The sequence below is a fragment of the Anolis sagrei genome, chromosome 1 (assembly GCF_037176765.1).
Source record: "Anolis sagrei isolate rAnoSag1 chromosome 1, rAnoSag1.mat, whole genome shotgun sequence".
Taxonomy (NCBI): domain Eukaryota; kingdom Metazoa; phylum Chordata; class Lepidosauria; order Squamata; family Dactyloidae; genus Anolis; species Anolis sagrei.
The window spans coordinates 193,133,775-193,153,573 of NC_090021.1; the positions used below are offsets into that span (position 1 = coordinate 193,133,775).

Genomic DNA, 19,799 nt, shown 5'->3' on the forward strand with positions numbered 1-19,799 from the left:
TGGATGAAGAGAGCTACTTAGCACTGGGAAATACATAATGGTTGCTACAGAGATGCTGCTAAATACAATCTCCCTGTTTACACTTCTCAAGGCACTGTAGAAGTAAATGATGCTCAAAATACAAGCAGAAAAAGGAGGAGGGAGATTTGCTCTCTACCTGAAAAAAATCACTTTTTTCATTGAATTATAAATTGTAGGGTGCTCTAGGGAAAGCTATAGCAGTTGGAGTAGCAACTAAAATTTCATTCCAGAATATTCTGAATATCATTCAGATTGTCATAACTGTTCTCATTTTAAAAGACTTATTCACAGTGAGAGCATTAAGGAAGACAAAGCAAGCTCGGGATGTAAAAAGTAGCATTTCCATCATATTCTTTGAGACAATTCCTCACGTGGTTTATTACATATTGCTAGTGGGAGACGATACCTTGAACCCCATTCTAGGAGAAATGCGGCATATAAATGAAGTCAAATTAATAAATCATACTGGAGGAGAATGAAGAGAGGCTGATACTAGAAATCCCTCTCTCCCTCTGCTCACTCACAAGAAAACTTTGAGCCAAATAGAATGCCAAGGGTCTTCAATGAGAACTCCCGACTGATATTGGAAGCCCTACTCGTGCAATTCTCTATTCCATAGTCAAGCAGTTCGTTGTGTCATTTAGAGCTCTGGGAAATCACAACTGGGGAAAACTCCCTACTGAACAAAGTTCAGCTCCCGATGGGTGGAAAGCTACAGGATGCAATGGAGGAATTGGGGAAGGGGGGTTATACAATTTAAGACATGTGTCAACTTCTGGATTAGGCTTCAGCATATCATGTAATGAATAAAAAAATCCCAAAGCAGAGCAGTACATTGCTGTGAACTTCAAAGAGAGGAAGAAAGTGGCAGATTGAAGGAGGTACAGAGGAAAACATTTTTTATAATGAGCTACAGTCTTAAATTGTAATGAGAGTTGAGAGAAGTTCCTCTGGGGACAAATTAAGTGCAAAACTTGTCAGCCAAGCAGGTTCCCAAAAGAAACATAGTTCCTTATGATTAATTTAATTTTTTCTGTTCTGTCAAAAGATTCAGACAAAGGAGCTACATAATTTAAATGCAGGAAACACAGAAAAATCATCTACATAGCCCAGCTTTCACCATCCTTGCATCATTCAGACATGTTGGATCACAATTCCTATCATGTGAACCAGTACACCTGATGGTCCTGCTAGATAGGTATGATGGTATTCATAGTCCAACACAACAGAAAGGCACCAAGTTAGCTTCGTCTGACCCTTTTACCAGCTCTTGAAGGATTGGCAGTAGCACTGGATCTAAAGAATAAGAGATTTCATTTTCTCTCATCTGTATCAGTTTGTTTCACACTTGCAGAGATTTTACATACCTATGCTTTGTTTTCAGAATTATAGTGCCTCGTGGTTTTTTAAAAATCAGTCTTGAAAATGTGAGGTTACTCAGCCCCCATCATGTCACATATGCTATGTAATACTTATTTATAACATATTAGAAGGGCTAATAGTGGGCAGGAGACACTGAATATTAATGAATGAGTGGGCCCCTTTCCCCCATCTATCAAGCATGAAAGAATAATGCCCAAAACCAGAAAAGTGTTATTTTAGTGTGTTCATACAGAATGAAAGTAGACAAAATTTCTTCCATTTATTGAGATTTTTCATGTTGCTGTTGTAGTTTATATCCAACTTTTTTCCAGTCCAGGACTGGAGGCAGCTAACAAATTGTGAGGCAGCTTACAAAATACAACCTGCACCCTGCCACATGTACAATGGAGGACCTTCTTATAGCAACACCAAAGGCACTCCAAGTAACCGGCTTCTGGTCAAAGGAAATTTACTATAATGCCAAGTTTTTAACTTTGTTTGTGGGTTTTTATGCCTTTTAATTGTAGTCTCAGTAAATAAAAATTCTGTGCCAAGTGCACAGCATCCCAGAGAACAACCAAAATACACCTCTGACTTCTTGACAACCAAAATAAAATGATCAAAATTTAAATAACAATTTGCTTATCTTTTTATGTCACACAAAATCATCTGCTTGGGATAGCCATCTCACTCTAATGGTAGGAGAGTGAGAACATCTTTCCAAATTAACCTTCCATGGAAGCAAAATTGCATTGCCAATCAAATGATCAAAAACCTAGGCCTAGTTTAGGAGATGGAATTTATATGCTTCCAAATATGTTTTGCAAAGAACAATTCCTTCGGGTTTTCTTTTTTCACATTAGTGCAGACTGAGACAGAATGACGGCGAGAGGGAAAGGGAGGGAAGGAGGGAGAGAATGAGAACATGCCCACTAATTTTATTATATTTTAGGCTGCAATATTACTACTACTACTACTACTAATAATAATAATAATAATAATAATAATAATAATACTTTGTTTATGCCCCATCCCATCTCCCAAAAAGGGACTCAGAGCGGCTTACAATAAAAAAAAACATAGTCAATAATATCAAAACAAAGAAATAGCACAAATCAACTGAAACATCAGCAAACAATTGTATATAAAAACAGTTTAAACAACAGTAAAAGTCCCAGCCACTGCTCTGGTAAATATAAGCCATAAAATCCAATTGATAGTTATTAGGAATTTTTACATTTTGCCATTGTTGAAGACCTGTTTAAAAAGCCAAGTTTTCAATCCCTTCCTAAAGGTCATGAGTGTGGGCATTTGCCTAATCTCCATGGAGAAGGCGTTCCAAAGCTGGGGGGGGGGGGGGCACTACTGAGAAGGCCCGCCAACTGTGCTTGTGACAGTGGTGGGGCCATAAGGAGGGCCTCCCTAGCAGATCTTAAGGCCCAAACAAGTTCCTAGGGGAAGATGTGGTCGCGTAAATAGTCTGGACCCAAACTATGTAGAGCTTTGTAGGTAATGACATAAACTTTGAATTGGGCCTGGAAGCATATAGGCATACTGTGCTATGCTAGATTATGATTTCAGATTTCCCACTCACCCAGGTCTCATGCCCATAATCATCTGAACATGGCAGAATTCCAAGACACCAGAATAAACTGTACAGGCAGTCCCCGAGTTACAAACATCCGACTTACAAATGCCTCATAGTTAAGAACAGAAGTGAGACTACAGGACATGAGAGAAATTTACCCCTTGGAAGGGAAATTCACTCCTGAAAGAGTGATCATGGCAGAAAGGTGTCTGCACTGAAGCTTTACCACAAATCCTTGTTTCTATGACAAATCAAATTTTTCAGAATACACAGAAAGTGATGTCAAATCTTTTGAACAGACAGCAAAACAAACACAACATGGGTGTTAACCCTTCCCTGTGCCATGCAAAGCTTCTATCAATCTATAATCCATCTTTGACTGGAGTTACACTTAAGAACAAACCTACAAAACCTATCTTGTTCATAACCAAGGGACTGCCTGTACTTTCAGTGCAAATTTAGGCAATGAGGGAGAAAGTTACAATGTTCAATGCTCCAGCTATGATTTAAACAAGTCAACCCCCTGCAAGTAGAAAATTAGCACAACCAGAGATGGGCTAGGTTTTATCCTTTCTTCTTCTTCATCCAATAATATGTGATGTTTGTCTTTAAGCACAGGGCACATTTTTAAAATGGGATCTCTCACAAACTATCTAAAGCAGTGGTACTCAACCTGTGGGTCCCCAGATGTTTTGCCCTTCAGCTCCCACAAATCCTAACAGCTGGTAAACTGGCTGGGATTTCTGGGAGTTATAGGTCCAAACACCTGGGGACCCACAGGTTGAGAACCACTAATCTAAAGTGATTTAATCTACCCTGGCCACCTGGACAGACGAGGCCAAATAAGCCCTCAAAGGGCTGGAAGGTCACGTTAAGCTGACCATGCTGAATTTCAAATTTTGTTTTATGCCAAATTGTTTAAAAGGTTTATTTGGTCCATTTATTTTTGTCATTGCAGACATTTCCTAGGAGGGAGTGTTTGATCTGAAACAGCCAGGTTTAGCCGAGATACCACAGGGAGCCCTGAAGTAGGATTTCTCTCTGGATCCCTTTCAATAAGCTTTACATTTTAATTAAAAAACTCAGCATGGGGTGCACCTTGAAGAGCTTTGCATGATAGGTCAAACCCAAAATATGCCTAACAGATGAAGCTGAGCAGCTAAAGGGAAGCCTGCGGGATTTGTTGGATTCCCTAAGGGAATTTCATTGGCTGATCTCTGTGGAGTATTACATAAATAAAAATTTTAAAAAAACCTGGGCAAATGTGGTTTTATGGTGTCTGCTGCTGAACTGACTTAGTGGCTATTTCTGCAAAAAGTTACACATTTCCTGGCAGCAGTTTGTTTTTTGTCTGGTGGGAGCTGTCCAGCCCAGACGTCATGCTGGCAATTTGTTAAAGGCTGGAAACGAATCTCTTCAGGCTCAGTTTCTTCCCAGACATAAGCCTATCTAATAATAAAAAAACAACTGACTGCTTTTTTTTAACTGCAAAGTGATTTCAGGAGAGCAAGTGAAAGGGAAAAAGGAGAAAGTAGTCCTTCAACCCACTGCTTTTTAAATTGTGGACCCCCTTAACTGAATGTTGGGATCCCGAAAACATTTTCTGAACATCACCTAGTGGCAGTTTTAGACATTTATCTGTTGTGCAGTGTTTACAGAGGACTTTTAGAGAAATTAAGATCTTTGGAAAGGCATGACCTTGTTAGAAATCATAACCTTTTGGAAAAATGATGTCATAACCTTTTGGGAAATGGAATCTTCCTGAGAAGAGTTAAAAACCCACTTGAATCAGCTTTCTCCCTAGTGGTAAATATAGTAAATATATCCACTAGTATTCATGCAAGGCTGTTAAACTGAAATACTGTTAAACTGAAATACTTAGATATCTCTTTGAACTATTAGGGACAAAGCTATGCCAATACACAAAAACATACATTCAGAGTTTCAGAAGTGTTCTTTCGGTTGCCCAAAAACATTTATTCTCCCTGAAAATACTTTGGTTTAAATCATGCTCTCAAGAGATCAAAAATAGACTTCTTTAAAAGTAGCATGGTTTACTCACAAACTTCATGTAGTCAGCATATAGGTACTTTGTATATCAATCCAGTTACAGATAGGATTTGAAGTAGTTTCTCTGTGTAAATAACACACCTTTCTTATAATCAACAGTCCAAAGTCTAAAGCATCTCTCTGTTATGAGAGTCTAATAGAGTCTCTGTCTGGTCTAAAAGTCCAATGGAGTCCAAACTGTACTGTTTCTACTGACGTCTGAAAGCATACTGTTTCTACATTGAATGTCTAATGGCTCCTGCCTTTCTAAAATGAGAGTCTGAGCTGAATAGTCCCAGATCTGATCATATGGTCTTCAGCCCTTCTCACAGTAAAGAGTTAAGGAAAACTGCATCCCAATACATATATACAATACAGTAAGTAATCTGAATTATATACATAACAAACAACTAGTGAAGGAGGCTTGAGAAGGTTGCTATTTACAGCAAATGCTTCAGCTGTACTTCATAAAAAGGAAAATCAGCCTGTTTAGCAAGCTTTTCAAAGGCTGATTTGATATCAGTAAATGATTGATTCTCATACCTAGTAAATGCTTGGTTCTCATACCTATATCTTATATACCTATATACCCGGAGTCATGTAAAAAATTATGAGACAGAAAGGAGTCCCGGGTGGAAAAGTTTAAGAAGCCCTTCTTTAATCCATGGTTAGATTATTATTGTTATATTTATTTATACCCTGCTTTTCTCTCTTGATTGAGACCCAAAGGATTTTACAACCTTAACAATGATGCAATTTAAAACCTGCAAAATATAAATATTAAACTAGAATGAAACATACCAATTTTAAGAAGTCAATTAAAATCACATAAAATATGTAAAAAAAAAAAACCTGGTAAAATGATTAAACACCAACAGCATTCCTGACTCATTCTTTAAAAAATTGTGTTTTAAAAGCCTAAACAAGACTAGTTGGTTTCTTGCCAGAAAACAGATTTGAGAAAAAAAGAGAGACAGATATACTGGCTCCAACAAAAGCAAAGAAAGACAATTCTTAACCTTCAATTTCTACATTATTTTTTTAAAATCCCTAGCTCTTTTTCTCTCTGTCATACACACACACACACATAAAACACAGACCTTCATCAGAAATCTGGAGAGAAGAGAAAACTGACTATGTTTTCTTGGTGGAAGGAAGGTTCACTGAAAAAACATCAGTGGAGGTATTAAGTATCATACACCTCTGCCACTTTTCCTTCCAGATTCTGCCAAATTTGCTTTTTTTTCTTCTTCCTCACACTCAGATTTTTGGAGGAAATGAACATAAAGCAGATACTGACCTGACCACAGCCAAATTATGATTTTCTATTTGGGAACTCCGATTTTCCCACATTACTTTGCTCACTTCAGTTCTCCCCAAACTTCATGACCTGCAGTAATAAGTTCAAACTATGTGTGCAACTGTTAGCCGCCAAAGCACCACTTCAGACTATTTCAATAGTTTATCATGAGGGAAAACATCTAAAAATCTGGTGCAAAAAAACACAGAGCCACATTAATATGTTATATTAATTGATCTTGTGGGAAAGGCCCTGAAAACACAGCACTGAAATGGAAAGGATCAAATAAGTAAAGTGACCTAAGTTCAATGCACTTCTCTTACTAAAAGCTTTCATAGTTTTCCCTCCAGGATCTGTACAATTTAGTCCCACAACACAAAGGTCCCCTCACATGTCTTCCTGGTAAGAGGTTTTTAAACTAATTATGTAAAAGTAGATAAAAAAAGCCTGTCTTTGGAAAACTGTATACAGTATTCTAAAAATCCCAGATACAGTTGCTTTTACTTGCAGTGTTTGAGGGTTCATTTTAACTGGATTGATACGTCTTAGTCACATCCTGTTTGGACTATTGCAATGCTCTCTACATGGGGCTGCCTTTGAGGATAGTTCAGAAGCTGCAATTAGTGTAGATATCGGTGGCCAGATTGCTAACTGGAGCACCGTATTGTGAGAGGATGACTCCCATGCTGCGGCAGCTCCACTAGTTGCTGGCCCACTTCCAGGTTAAAATACAAAGTGCTGGTCATAACCTATAAAGCCCTAAACAATTTGGCTCCGGGTTATTTGTTAAATCGCATCTCCCTATACAGACCATCCCGTGCACTGCAGTCAATGAAGGAGGCCCTCCTCTCGGTCTGTCACAAGATTGGTGGGAAAGAGAGAGGGGGGCCTTCTATGATTGCTTCCCGTCTCTGGAATTCCCTCCTCTCCTTTAAGAAGCTTCTGAAATCGCACCTATGCACTTTAGCATATGGAGAGGAGGAGGACTAGGACACCTTAACCCATTGGAATGATGGCTAATCCCACTTGCATTATATAGCTGCCATGATACATCTTAAAAGAACACCTGCGCTAGCCATTTTAAATGTAACTGTTTCTTAATTGCTTTTATGGTATATGTGGCAATGTTTACTCAATTTGTAGTTTATTATGTCTTATTGGATTGTTCCATTTCATTTTTTACTTCAATGCTTAATTCTGCGTTGTAAGTCCACTGTTATTGAAATGGCAGAGAATAGGTTTTGAGGAAAGGAGAGGCAAAGAGAGGTCCGGAGGTCTTAAAAGCACGGATTTTTATTTCCAGCTGGGGCCCTGGAGTGGAGTTGCGTCCCAAAGCAAACCAGAGCAAATGATAGAGGGATGGACTGTGGCTTTTATAGATTCCAGGTTCAAGCAAACAAAGAACATGCTACTACATAGATTATCGTCACTCACTACGTCATCTTAGCATCAAATTCTACCTCCTAACATGTAAAGCATGTCTGTGTTTCTAAAGAGCAAGCATGGCTTACACTCATCAATCAAGAGGTCCACTTGGACCTGTCAAGAGAGAGGCGCTCCTTACTTAGTACCAACCTGTTGCTTCTCGGACTTATCTCTCTCTCTTCTGGAATGTTCCCCCTCCCTCTTGCTGCCTGGACGCAGCTTGCTGGTCCTGTTAGCTTGGGTTTCTTTCTATACACAGAGAGAGCCTGATTTTTCTATATATTTCAGTAACTGAAAAATACATACAATTTATGCACAAATCAATAAATATCTATTTTTCCAATATCTCCTCATCATTATTACTGTACTTAATTATGTATTATTTCTTAATGTGTTAATGGAATATTTGCTTTTTGTGTATAAACCGCCCTGAGTCCCTTTGGGGAGAGAGGGGAGTCTAAAAATAAAGTTATTATTATTATTATTATTATTATTATTCAATTGTCAAGGTATAAACTATTTAGTGAATATTCCAATGTTTACAGTCTGGCCATGGTGCCAGTAATTTACCGCCACGGCCTGCCTGGAACTGCCCGTAAAATCCCAAATGCATGAAGTACTCTTACAGCAATATTTCTTTTCTAAAATGAAATGTAATCACTTCGTCAGATAAACTGCAAAATATTTCTGACATGCTGCATTTGAAAAGAAGCAAGAAAGGGCCTTTCCACACAGCTGAATAAAATCCCATATTGTCTGCTTTGAACCAGAATATATGGCAGTGCGGACTCAGATAACCCACATCAAAGCAGATTTTGTGTAATTTTCTGCCTTGATATTCTGGGTTATAGGGCTGTGTGGAAAGGCTCTAAATGAGAAAATTTGAATCTGAGTTATCTCAATCCACACTCAGATAATGTGGGATTTTCTGCCTTGATATTCTGGGATAAAGGGCTGTGTGGAAGGGAAGGGAACTCAGATAGCAAATAGCTCCTCAAATAACAAAATATATACTTCTAGTAGATGTTATTAGTAAGCATATACTGAGCCCTACAATCTAATCAAAAGTACTATTGTCTCATACATTTGAATAGGAGAAATTATGCACATATTTAACTCTTTTGAAATCATTAGGACTCAAACATCCTTAACTTTATCTGAGTTCTTCCTGATGTCTCCTTTAAATCAGTTCAAAACACATCATTCTTGATCACAGTAACCATAACTGGAAAATTAACCCCTCTTTTTAAGGGCCCTTACACACAGCCATATGACCCAGAATATCAAGGCAGAAAAACCCCACAATATCTGCTTTGAACTGTATTATCTGAGTCCACACTGCCATATGTTCCAGTTCAAAGCAGATATTCTAGGATTTTATTCAGCTGTGTGGAAGGGCCCATCTCTTTTAAATCTCTTATTTATTACAAATCAATCAAGGTGCCAATGCTTCTTCAGGCTAATATAAAAACAAATGATATGCTTTTCATCTATTTCTTGAACTTCCTATGACAATTCTCTCACACAGAGATGTAGATACACACAGACACATTGCGTTTCCATCAGATCGCTCTCTTTTTAAAACTGTTGTATATAAGAATCCAGTCGGAAATATATTTGAATTAAGACCTTTAATCTTATTTTAGGTTTAAAAAAAACTTCCTGATCCTTACAAAATAGAACACATTTTATATTATGTAACATTACATAACAGCTCTAGTACTGTACAATTTGTTTTATTTCTAAACATGCTGCTATGAAGGCTTAGGTTTAGTTTTTTTTCTTTCTTAAGAGTGGCTCAGAAATTAATTTTCAGTAAGACAGAGTGGCATAATCTGGAGCACATTTGACAAAGCACTGCTCATTAAAATATTTCGTTCACAGCTACTATACCTAGTCAAATTGAATCAGACCCTGCCGAGATCCTCTTGCAGTCCTTTTCCAAATAATGAAGCAAACGCTTTCTCAGTTAAGCACTGGAAAACATGCTTTGCTTCTGGGTGCAATGTTTGTACATACGACTTCCTATCCATCCTCATAATTGCACCAAGTTCTTATTTTATTCCCTAGGACTGAAAACTGTTTGTTTTTCTGTTGTCATTTCGGGAAGTTCACTATGCGCAGCAATAGGAAAGTACTCTAAAAATAAGTCATCTGTCAGCCAAATTCACTCCCTTCCTGTCTGCATTTTTTGCAACCCAGTCAAAGGATAAAACAAGGACACAATACTCCTGTGCGCAATACTCCAGTACCATCCTGCAATGTGAACAAATAAACAATTTTCGTCCATCCTTTCTTAAATAAAGACTATGAGGATATGGGAGGAAAGATCTTGCAACGTTCCATTCCTTTGCAATGTTTAAATTTGCTTTCCTCTGAATCTAATTTATCTGACTTTTTCTCTCTTTTTTAACAAAGGAAACTTAAACGCAGCACAAAAGAGATCAAGTCTCACATTTTAGAGCTCCTGGGTTTAGAGAAAAGGGAATCATGCCTCCTTGTCCTTAACCAGTGGTTTCATCCTTTCCAACCTCCCTTAACAGCTGTCTGTGTAAAACTAGATGTCTCTAAGGAAGAACATGATATGTAACGGCCCAGATGTTCATGGAAAGGGCGTTATTTGAAGAGAAGTAGTCATCAGAGGCTGAGGAGGGGGGAATAGCCAATGTTGTTAGTAATTGCTGCCAGAAGGATAATTTTGGATGTCTTGATTGAACATCAAAAATGAGTAGCAACTCAGGGAGGGGGAAACTAGGTAAAGGTTTCCCCTGACTTAAGACTAGTTGTGTCCGACTCTGGGGGTTGGTGCTCATCATTTCTAAGTCAAAGAGCTGGCACTGTCCATAGACATCTCCAAGATCATGTGGCCAGCATGACTGCATGGAGCGCTGTTACCTTCCCGCCGGAGTGGTACCTATTGATCTACTCACATTTGCATGTTTTCGAACTGCTAGGTTGGCAGAAGCTGGAGCTAATAGCAGGAGCTCACATCGCTCCCCGGATTCGAACCTGTGACCTTTCGGTTAGCAAGTTTAGCAGCTCAGCGGTTTAACCCACTGTGTTACCGGGGGGCTCCACAAGGGGGAAATTAGCTATACATTAAAAGTTGGTTGGCTTGGATACAATGGCAAAGCACGATTTGCCAACAAAAGGCTAACTGCCCCTTGCAAAAGAATCAAGCAAAGGACAGCAGCCCTCAAAGACATAAATAGGACTCAAGGCAAAGGACAAAACTGGCTCTCCAATCCAAGTACAGAAACAGGCCAAGCTGACAGGTGAAGTGTATATCAGCACAAGTAATGGATCAGTGCTCTGGGGGATATGATGTCTGGTAGGTATAACTCCTCCGAGTTGATTAAATGAAAACTACTTTTGAAATTTGTAGCAGTTGAATGAGAGTGAGGACAAAGGGCTAAAGAGGAAGGAGAGATAAACTGGGACATATGAAAAGTATCTAAAAAAGCAGAACAACAGAGGATTGTGCAGGATTTCCTTCCAAATCAGGATGGTTGGAGGGTATGGAATTTAAACTAAAGGCTTCTCATTTGTATTCATATTTTGAAATTAAACTACTTTCACCCAGAATAGTAACCTTTTATTTAAGAAGATGTTAAAACATTGACAACTCTTGTTCATAATAATGACATGGGTAAAGGTGGCATCTGGATGGTTCAAACCAAATAAAATATAGAATCAATAAAAACAAACTATTTTCACACTGCAAAATGACATTTTAAAAACAAGATTTGGAAATCAAGTGCTTGGAATATCTGTATGCTTGAAACCCAAACACAATCCTCTTTCCCCAATATTTCCATAAAATATTGGTCAAGGTATATAATAATAATATTATAATAACTTTATTTTTATACCCCGCCTCCATCTCCCGAAAGGGACTCGGGTGGCTTACAAAGGGACAAGCCCTGAGAGCACGGAGTTAAAATTTAATGCAATAAAATAAAAACAAAACAAAACCAAATGAAAACATATCACAATAAAACATAACACCATGAAAACAGTACCATGGGAGCAATAAAATAATTAAAGCAGATTGCTTCTGCAGGGACTTAAGATGCTCTCAGACATGTTGCTGCCTATGTATCAGCTGGCTTCCCTAAAACTGAGCAGCATTTGACACAGGATTTGCCAACAAAAGGCTAACTGACGCAGTTAGCCTTTTGTTGGCAAATCGTGCTTTGCCATTGTATCCAAGCCAACCAACTTTTAATGTATAGCTAATTTCCCCCTTGTGGAGCCCCCCGGTAACACAGTGGGTTAAACCGCTGAGCTGCAAAATTTATTGCATTAAATTTTAAGTATCTGCTTCTAGGATACCTTTAATTTTAGAGCAAGAGTGGGCCACATATCTCTGCCAACAACGACTATGCTAGAGAGGCCTGAAGCGAGTTGCTGTCCTAAAATATATGGAACCCCAGAAACTGCCCAATAACTATTTGGAACACAAGTTGCTTTTATAGCTAATGGTAGACTGTGTCATTTCTGTGTAACCCTAGATAAAATAAGTACTTTTCTCAAGACTATAAAAGAGGGTGAGCAATCTGAGGATTAAGCTGGATCATCACATGTAGCCCTTGGCCTACTTTCAGCAACCCCCTGAAAAGAACAATTTTTCTCTAACCCAGTTTATTAAGTAAGAAGGAGGCAGGAAAAGATGCCAGAGAAGGAATGGTTGCTTACCCGTAACTATATTTCTTCAAGTGGTTATCTGTGAAATTTGCATATATGGTAGTTTCCTGCACCTGCACAGCAAGTCTCAGAATCTTCTGGAAAGCTCTTTGGCCTTAAAGCTATAGCCCCACCCACACTCCCCAGGTGATATATAGCCAGTGTGAGGGGCTGTAGCCTCAGTTCCTTCACTGGCTATGGCTGCCAAAGAGAAGCACGACAATAGTGAGGAGGATGGCTGGGGGTGTGCAAATTTCATGGATGAGCACTCAAAGAAACATGGTTACAAATAAGCAACCATTCCTCTTTCTTCATGGTTTCTGTGAAATGGCACATGTGGTAGAACAGCAATCTACTGACCTTGGATGGCAAGTGTCATGCCACTGATGACAGTAGAATGGCTCTCCCAAAGTCTTGTCCCTCCTGGAGGCTACATCCATCTTATAAAGAGGGCATGGTTGCCTGACACTGCACAGGTGTCCTTACACCATGTCCTTCCACCGAGGGAGGGTACAGGAAAGCACCCGAATCCTCTGGTAGGAAAAAGTGCCCAGATGGCCCCAAACCCTCTCCCAACAGCGGAAGCATTGGAGAGGGGGACTGGTCTCTCTCTCCGGACAGAAGTAATGGTGTAAAAGCTTGTCCAGTGGCTACATGGAAGCTTTGTTCCTTCTTCTTTTTACAATTATGCTCTGCTGTTGGGCAGTGTGCTGCAGATGCCAACTTTGTGCACTTTGTTCCCACTGAGGCTGCTCCTGCTGATGAAGAGGAGACCTTTGCAACAACTGGTAAGTGGATCCTGCTTCCCACAACAGCTGGCAGCTTCTATGCCACCCACTTTCTTGGGCTGGGGAGGGTGGGAAGAAGGGCCAGCTCATAGAGTTGCAAATCTCTGTTTTTCTGGGTCTATGGTGTAAAGGAAAGTCACACCTCACAAAACTTTACAATGTGCCCCTTCCTCAAGCACAAAGTCTGGCAACTTGGTGCCACAGGATGCACACTTTTTAAAGCAAAGAGTACACATTAATGGTCTGAGTTGATCATAGTCCAAGTTGAAACCATAGTAGAGTAGGAGTATCAAAAGAGTAGTCGAACAGTCCATAAGTCAACACAAGGTAAGCTAGTCAATCTTGAGATATTCTTTGCTTGCTGCCAAGGTGGCGGACAGGAGGAACTGAGGCTACAGCCCCTCACACTGGCTATATATCACCTGAGGAGTGTGGGCGGGGCTATAGCCTTAAAACCAAAGAGCTTCCCAGAAGATTCTGAGACTTGCTGCTCAGGCGCAGAAAACTACCATATGTGCGATTTCACAGAGACCATGAAGAAAAAGCCAGGAAGGAATGAGAAAGCCAGAAGGGATCAGAGATAAAGTAGAAGAGCACATTTTGGGGACTTTGTTTATCCACTGGCTTCAGTTCCAACACACTCAAGGTATGTGGTTAACTTAGGTGAGACTTCCAGTTCATGGCAACATAGTGGAGGATGTGTCCACTCAGGGCTCTGAGGGACAGCCGAGACAACTGAGTTAGAGCGGCAAAATCCCCCTCCTCCGAATGGCGGTCTGAGGCCCCAGAGGTAAGACCCTTGCAGTATAATTGGCCAACGGTGTCAAGAGGGGTGCCTCCCTCAACGAGATGTCCCCAAGATGCCCAGCAACAGCATACAAAGAGGGGAAACTCAGGTCTATGGCAGGGAAGCTGTTAGGCTTCCACCCCATTCACTTGCCACTGGCACAGAGAGAAGGGAGAATCTCTGGAAGTTTAAAAATGTTAGCATTAGCACTATTGTTGTCAGCTGTGATGTTGGTTTATGTTGTTTGTCTGATTACAATGTTTTGTTGTTTTTAAATATTGACTGTATTTTTGTGCTTGTTTTTAATCTGTATTTGTTTGGTATGTCCCTTGTAAGCTGCCCCAAGTCCCTTCCAGGAGATGGAGGCGGGGTAGCCCATATTAAACAGTTACAGAAAAGTAATCTATTGCTGTTTTAAACATTGTGAGAAATATATGGAATTAATTTGTTATATTAAGCATTAACAAAAATTGTAAACTAGTAAAACATCCAATTTTAAAGAGCATATACTTTTGTTTAAAATGACCAACATATCCCAAAAGTTGTCCCTAAATTAACACATTTAAATAATATGCAGAATTAACATTATTAACTACCCAAAACCTGAATATTGTTGATATTTAATGGTTAAAATAATTAATTTCAAATTAATTATTGAAAGTTGAAATGAATTAGAAGCAGCAACATTAATTTTAGGACATCATTTCTAAGCTCTGTACAGATCATATAGTATATAGAAGGCCTGAAATATGCCTTCTGGGTTCAAATCATTCTTCTTTGGTCATAGTTTCAAACCCTGAAAGTCTTTACTCTCCAGTGTCTGTTAGATTAGCATGTGAACACATGAGTGGGGCTTATGAGGCACGAAAAACACAACTAATTAAAAACAGCAAGAACATCAACAGTTTGTCACCCATGTGCAAACAAATGAGATATTTTTTTCAGAGTTAACCTCATTCTGCTGCCAATGCTAAACTTCTACAAACTGTTGCCAACATTTCGCCCACAACATTACAAATATTTAGCAACATCCAAATCTTTGGGAGTGTATGACTAAATAGCGATGAAAAGCCTGGCAAGCAGACAGCAACTCCAAGTAGCTAAAAGATCATTTAATAGTAAGGATGCTGGAGCGAGCTAAAGAAAACACATGGACAGAAATAAAAATCATTTTTTAAACTTTTATTAGCCAGGAAAAAGGTATATTTGGTAAGCGGGGAGAAGGGATCTCTCTTTCAAACAAAAAGAACTATTGTGATTCTTTGAAAACAGAAAGGTGTGACATGACATGTCTTTTAAGTTTTTGAAGTTACAGACAAACCCAGCTATTTTTCTGAAAAATACGTCCAGAATCCTAGAATTCTTTTCTATCTATACATTCGTTGTATAAGCACTGCTGACACTCAGTGCTACGGACAGTTAGGCTCATTGCCCTTTCAGTTCATCTCCCTTAACAATGTTAACATTGATCAAGCAGGGGTTTTTTTCCAGCTTACCTCCCAAAGTGCCTTGAAATCCTTCTGCTCAATTCGCAGCAGCTCACTGTTTTCCCTTGTAACAATAGTAGCATGGCGAGGGGTGTTATCCAAAATCGACTCTCCAAAAGCGGTTCCAATTCCCAAGGTGCAGATTGTCACAGCATCCTGTGAATCAGAGTTAAAGGGATACACACTCAGCCCCTGAGATCTGCAGAGTTTCATGTCACACAGTTCTGCCAAAGGCACGGCAGCTTTCAGTTGTGAACAAATATTTTAGGATATGACAGTTCCTTGCCTATGAATAGCACAGTGGGATTTTCGACAGAACCATGTCTCAATTTGAAAGAAGGCTCAGACTCCAAATGCATTTTGGTTCAGTGTGTCTAAAATAATAATAATGAAACAGAGACGCTTACTATAACACTATGTAACAAAATTTGGGGAAAAAACGTTCCTGGTTTGAAAGTGTTATTCCTGTTTAATTGTACGGTACTTACAGTACTTTGAAAGTCGTTATATTGGAGAAACTTCATTTTTGTGGCTGCAACAATATTGAATTGGCTGAAACTTGAGATATTCACTGAAAAATTATCGTAAAATGTGCTGCAGGATGTCTCATAAAAACAAAGTTTTTGCTGTTTAATAAACATTTTCCATGTTTTTATGATAGAACCAATTAGGAAATTACATTTATAACCCAGGGACAAAAATTGTGTTACATAGTATAATAGAATGGTTTTCCATCATTGCAATTTGGTGATCAGTCAGTCAGTCAAAAGGGACCTGATCCAACATTGCAGTGCATTTGTTATTGTCATTGTTGTTATTATACCATTTTTCTCTATTAACAGAGATTTAAGGTGGCAAACAAAAAAAGCAATATAATATAAAACCTAAACATTATAAACCCTATAATGAATTTAAACCAAACATCAATTAAGTTAAAACCATTAAAACCATTTATAAATGCTGTAAATAAATAAGTAAATAAATTAAAAAAACTATTTCATAAACATAAAACACCACCAAAAATCATCCCAACTCAATTGTAAAAAAAATATATCTTTAAATCCTGCCTGAATGAAAAGGTCTTAGCTTTCCAGCAGAAGGACAGCAGGGAGGAAACCATTCTGGCTTCCTTAAACAGAGAGTTCGGAGTTGAGTTTAGTGTTGAGAGGCAGTCACTGAGAAGGCCCTCTCTTGAGTTCCCACCAACTGGGCTTGTGAGAGAAAGTATATCTGAACTATGCTGACAATTATGAGCCAGTATGTAGTAGATTGTTGGACTATGTCTCTGAAGAGCAGGGTTCAATTGTCCGCTTAGTCATGGAAACACACTGGATTACCTCAGCACCAAAAAAAAAATCTTGTGAACTTTAAAGTCATTGTAGATCAGAAACTACTTGAAGGCAAACAACAATGAATGCTAAAATTGGTGGTAGGAGGCTTCATGTGCTGCACATGCCAGACACCAAGATTGATAATTTCTCATTGTCTAGCATGATTCTTATATCTTATAGGAATCCTATAGGTTCTAGGGAGGGAAAGCATAATTATGTGCATGGATAGCAAAAATTGACAAATACTGCTGAGTCCAAACCTGTTTAAGCTATACAAAACACAGCAAAATGTTTAAGAAGAATTTAATGTGGGTCTCAAGAAAACAGAGATAAGAACTTTATCGCATGAGAGAGGCAAACTGACACTGAAGTAGGACTATCACCTTTAATGATGGCCCCTATTGCATGACACCATGAGCACCCTGCTGCTGGTCAGCCTCCTCTCCACAATGAACATGTATCCCAATTTTCATTTGGGATTTCATTAAAGCCTATCAACAGCTGCAAATCCTTCAATGTTCCCATCACCTTTCTGGCGTGGTGCGGCTATTGTACTTGACTCCTCATTATTAGTACTGCTCAGTAGCTTTCCTTCTGGAGCTTCTCTGCTGTTATTATCAGCACTCCTTTGCTTTTACAATCTTCACTTCTTGAAAGATATGAATGGCCCATAGTCTGATATCTCTAGTTTGAGCACTGCAACTTGAAGCCTAGAAGTCACGACAGAATCTTTTCTTCTGGCAGTATTATTGTCAATCTTTCTGACCTCTCACTGCACTGAGGTATGCATCTTAGAGAGGGAACAACAGCGTATTCAGCTTTATTCATGGAACCAAATGGCCAAATTCACATTATAGACATAAAGAGTATAGAGTTCACTCTAGTTGGCTGAATTCAGTTCGAGTAAGAGATGTCAGAAAATCTATGCTCTTTATACTGCCATCTTTCTTCCTGGAGAATGGCAGAACCTTAAAATGTCTCTCTTTCTCTCTTTGACAAGGAAAACCCTTCTTAAAAAACAGAATGGCATTTTCAAAAAGCAAGGAAACACAGGAGATATTTCTCAGGCACAGGAAAGGTTCAATTTCGTAAATAAAAGTTCTGCAAGGGCAAGTAATGTGAAGAAGGGCAGAGACAGCCTAAAGCAAAGATGGCAAACCTTTTAGAAACCATGCGCTCAAACCTGGAGGGGAGGGGGCATTTGGGGGGGGGAGGTGAACGGAGGGGTGGCAAGAAGGCGAGCAAACAGGTAAACAAACGTGTGAGCAAATTTTTTTCTTCATATCAGAAATGACTTGAGAAACTTCAAGTCGCTTCTGGTGTGAGAGAATTGGCCATCTGCAAGGATGTTGCCCAGGGGACACCTGGATGTTTGATGTTTTACCATCCTTGTGGGAAGCTTCACTCATGTCCCTGCATGGGGAGCTGGAGCTGACAGAGGTAGCTCATCCACACTCTCCCTGGATTCGAACCTCTGACCTGTTTGTCTTCAGTCCAATGGGTTTAATCCATTGTGCCACCGGGGACTCCAGCAAGGGGATGACAAGTGGGCAGCGGGCAAACGGATGGCCAGCTAGCGGGCAAGTGAGTGGGCATGAGTGTTACTTCTGTCACACGTGCCATAGGTTCGCCACCACTGGCCTAAAGCATGTTGCTGTTCAAGGTGGAACAAAAATGTTACCTCTTCATTCACTCAAGTTAAGGTGCACAGTATCCAAAAGCAGACAAGTTATTCTGAAACTGTCCACAAAGCAAAAAATTCCCATGAGCACCACCTCTTACCTGGTAGCAAAGATATAACAAGAGCAAAAACAAATGGCTAACTATTTCCTGCCCTTTCATGATGTGGAAAAACCTTTTTAAAAAAAGAAGTAAGGGAAAAGAATACTTCAAGGTTAGCTTTTTCCATGAGCCAGGTAGAGGTTCATGTGATTTTCTAGACTTCAGAACCTCAATTTCTTTCTGTCCTGTGTTAAGAAGTCTACTCACCTTGGGGGAAGCAAGGAACATTATTCCAATTAAGTCAGTTAACATGGCTGTCAAAGAACTCCCACTGTGTAGACCACTTTGGGGAATGTGATGAGCTAGACACCTTGCTTGTTGTCATTCCCCACCTCCAAGAAACAGCAGGAGAATCAACTCCTGGTACCAGCTGAAGGTCAGCCACAGAGTGATCTTTAAAAAAAAAGATTATTCCTAATACTGGAAAATCTATTTGTTTTCCAATCTACAGACTTGTTACATATGCTGTGGGTAGGAACACAGTAATCCACATCACAACTCATATGCCATAAGGCAACCAATCTATAAAGTACACTATGGGAAATAAAACATTCTTGTAATGATTTCTTCTGGAACTGAAGAATTTCTTGTTTATTTGTTACATTTATATTATTTTGCCTTTCTGCCAATTAGTTCAAAGCAGCATACATCTCCTCTCAATTTTGTCCTTGCAACAACGCCATAAGATCAGCTCTGGTCAGGTCGTCTCCTCATCCTTTGAGCTTCATGACTCAGTTGGGAACACAATCTAGATCCTCAACATCATGACATTGAAAGGTTCTAAGTGGGTTCTCCTTTCATGCATTTCATAGAATCATAGAATGATAGAGTTGGAAGAGACCTCAGGGGCCATCCATTCCAACGCCATTCTGCCAAGAAGCAGGAAAATCACATTCAAAGCACCTCCGACAGATGGCCACCCACCCAGCCAAAGAAGGAGCCTCCACCACACTCCAGGACAGAGAGTTCCACTACTGAACAGCTCTCACAGTTAGGAAGTTCTTCCTCATGTTCAGGTGGAATCTCCTTTCAGAAGATCTGTAAAATCTTTCTTTTTAATTGGATCTCTGGAATTTGCCACTACTATGCTTTTGTAGTAAACTTATTAAATTTTTCTATATTCTACTGTCACATATCTGCAATTTTTGTGATCCCCCTTCCCTTTTTGTTCTCTGAAGATATTTTTAAACCTG

At 39.4% G+C, this 19,799-nt stretch overlaps 1 protein-coding gene across 4 annotated transcripts in view; it reads right to left on the reverse strand.

Annotated features, from left to right (window-relative positions):
• RAPGEF4 (Rap guanine nucleotide exchange factor 4) overlaps nt 1-19,799 on the reverse strand; it is a 199,934-nt gene that overhangs the window by 133,719 nt on the left and 46,416 nt on the right. For all 4 annotated transcript variants that reach the window (XM_060779179.2, XM_060779194.2, XM_060779186.2 and 1 more), the window contains exon 4: nt 15,503-15,649. In XM_060779179.2, the coding sequence (XP_060635162.2) occupies nt 15,503-15,649 (147 nt within the window). The remainder of the gene's footprint in view (nt 1-15,502; nt 15,650-19,799) is intronic.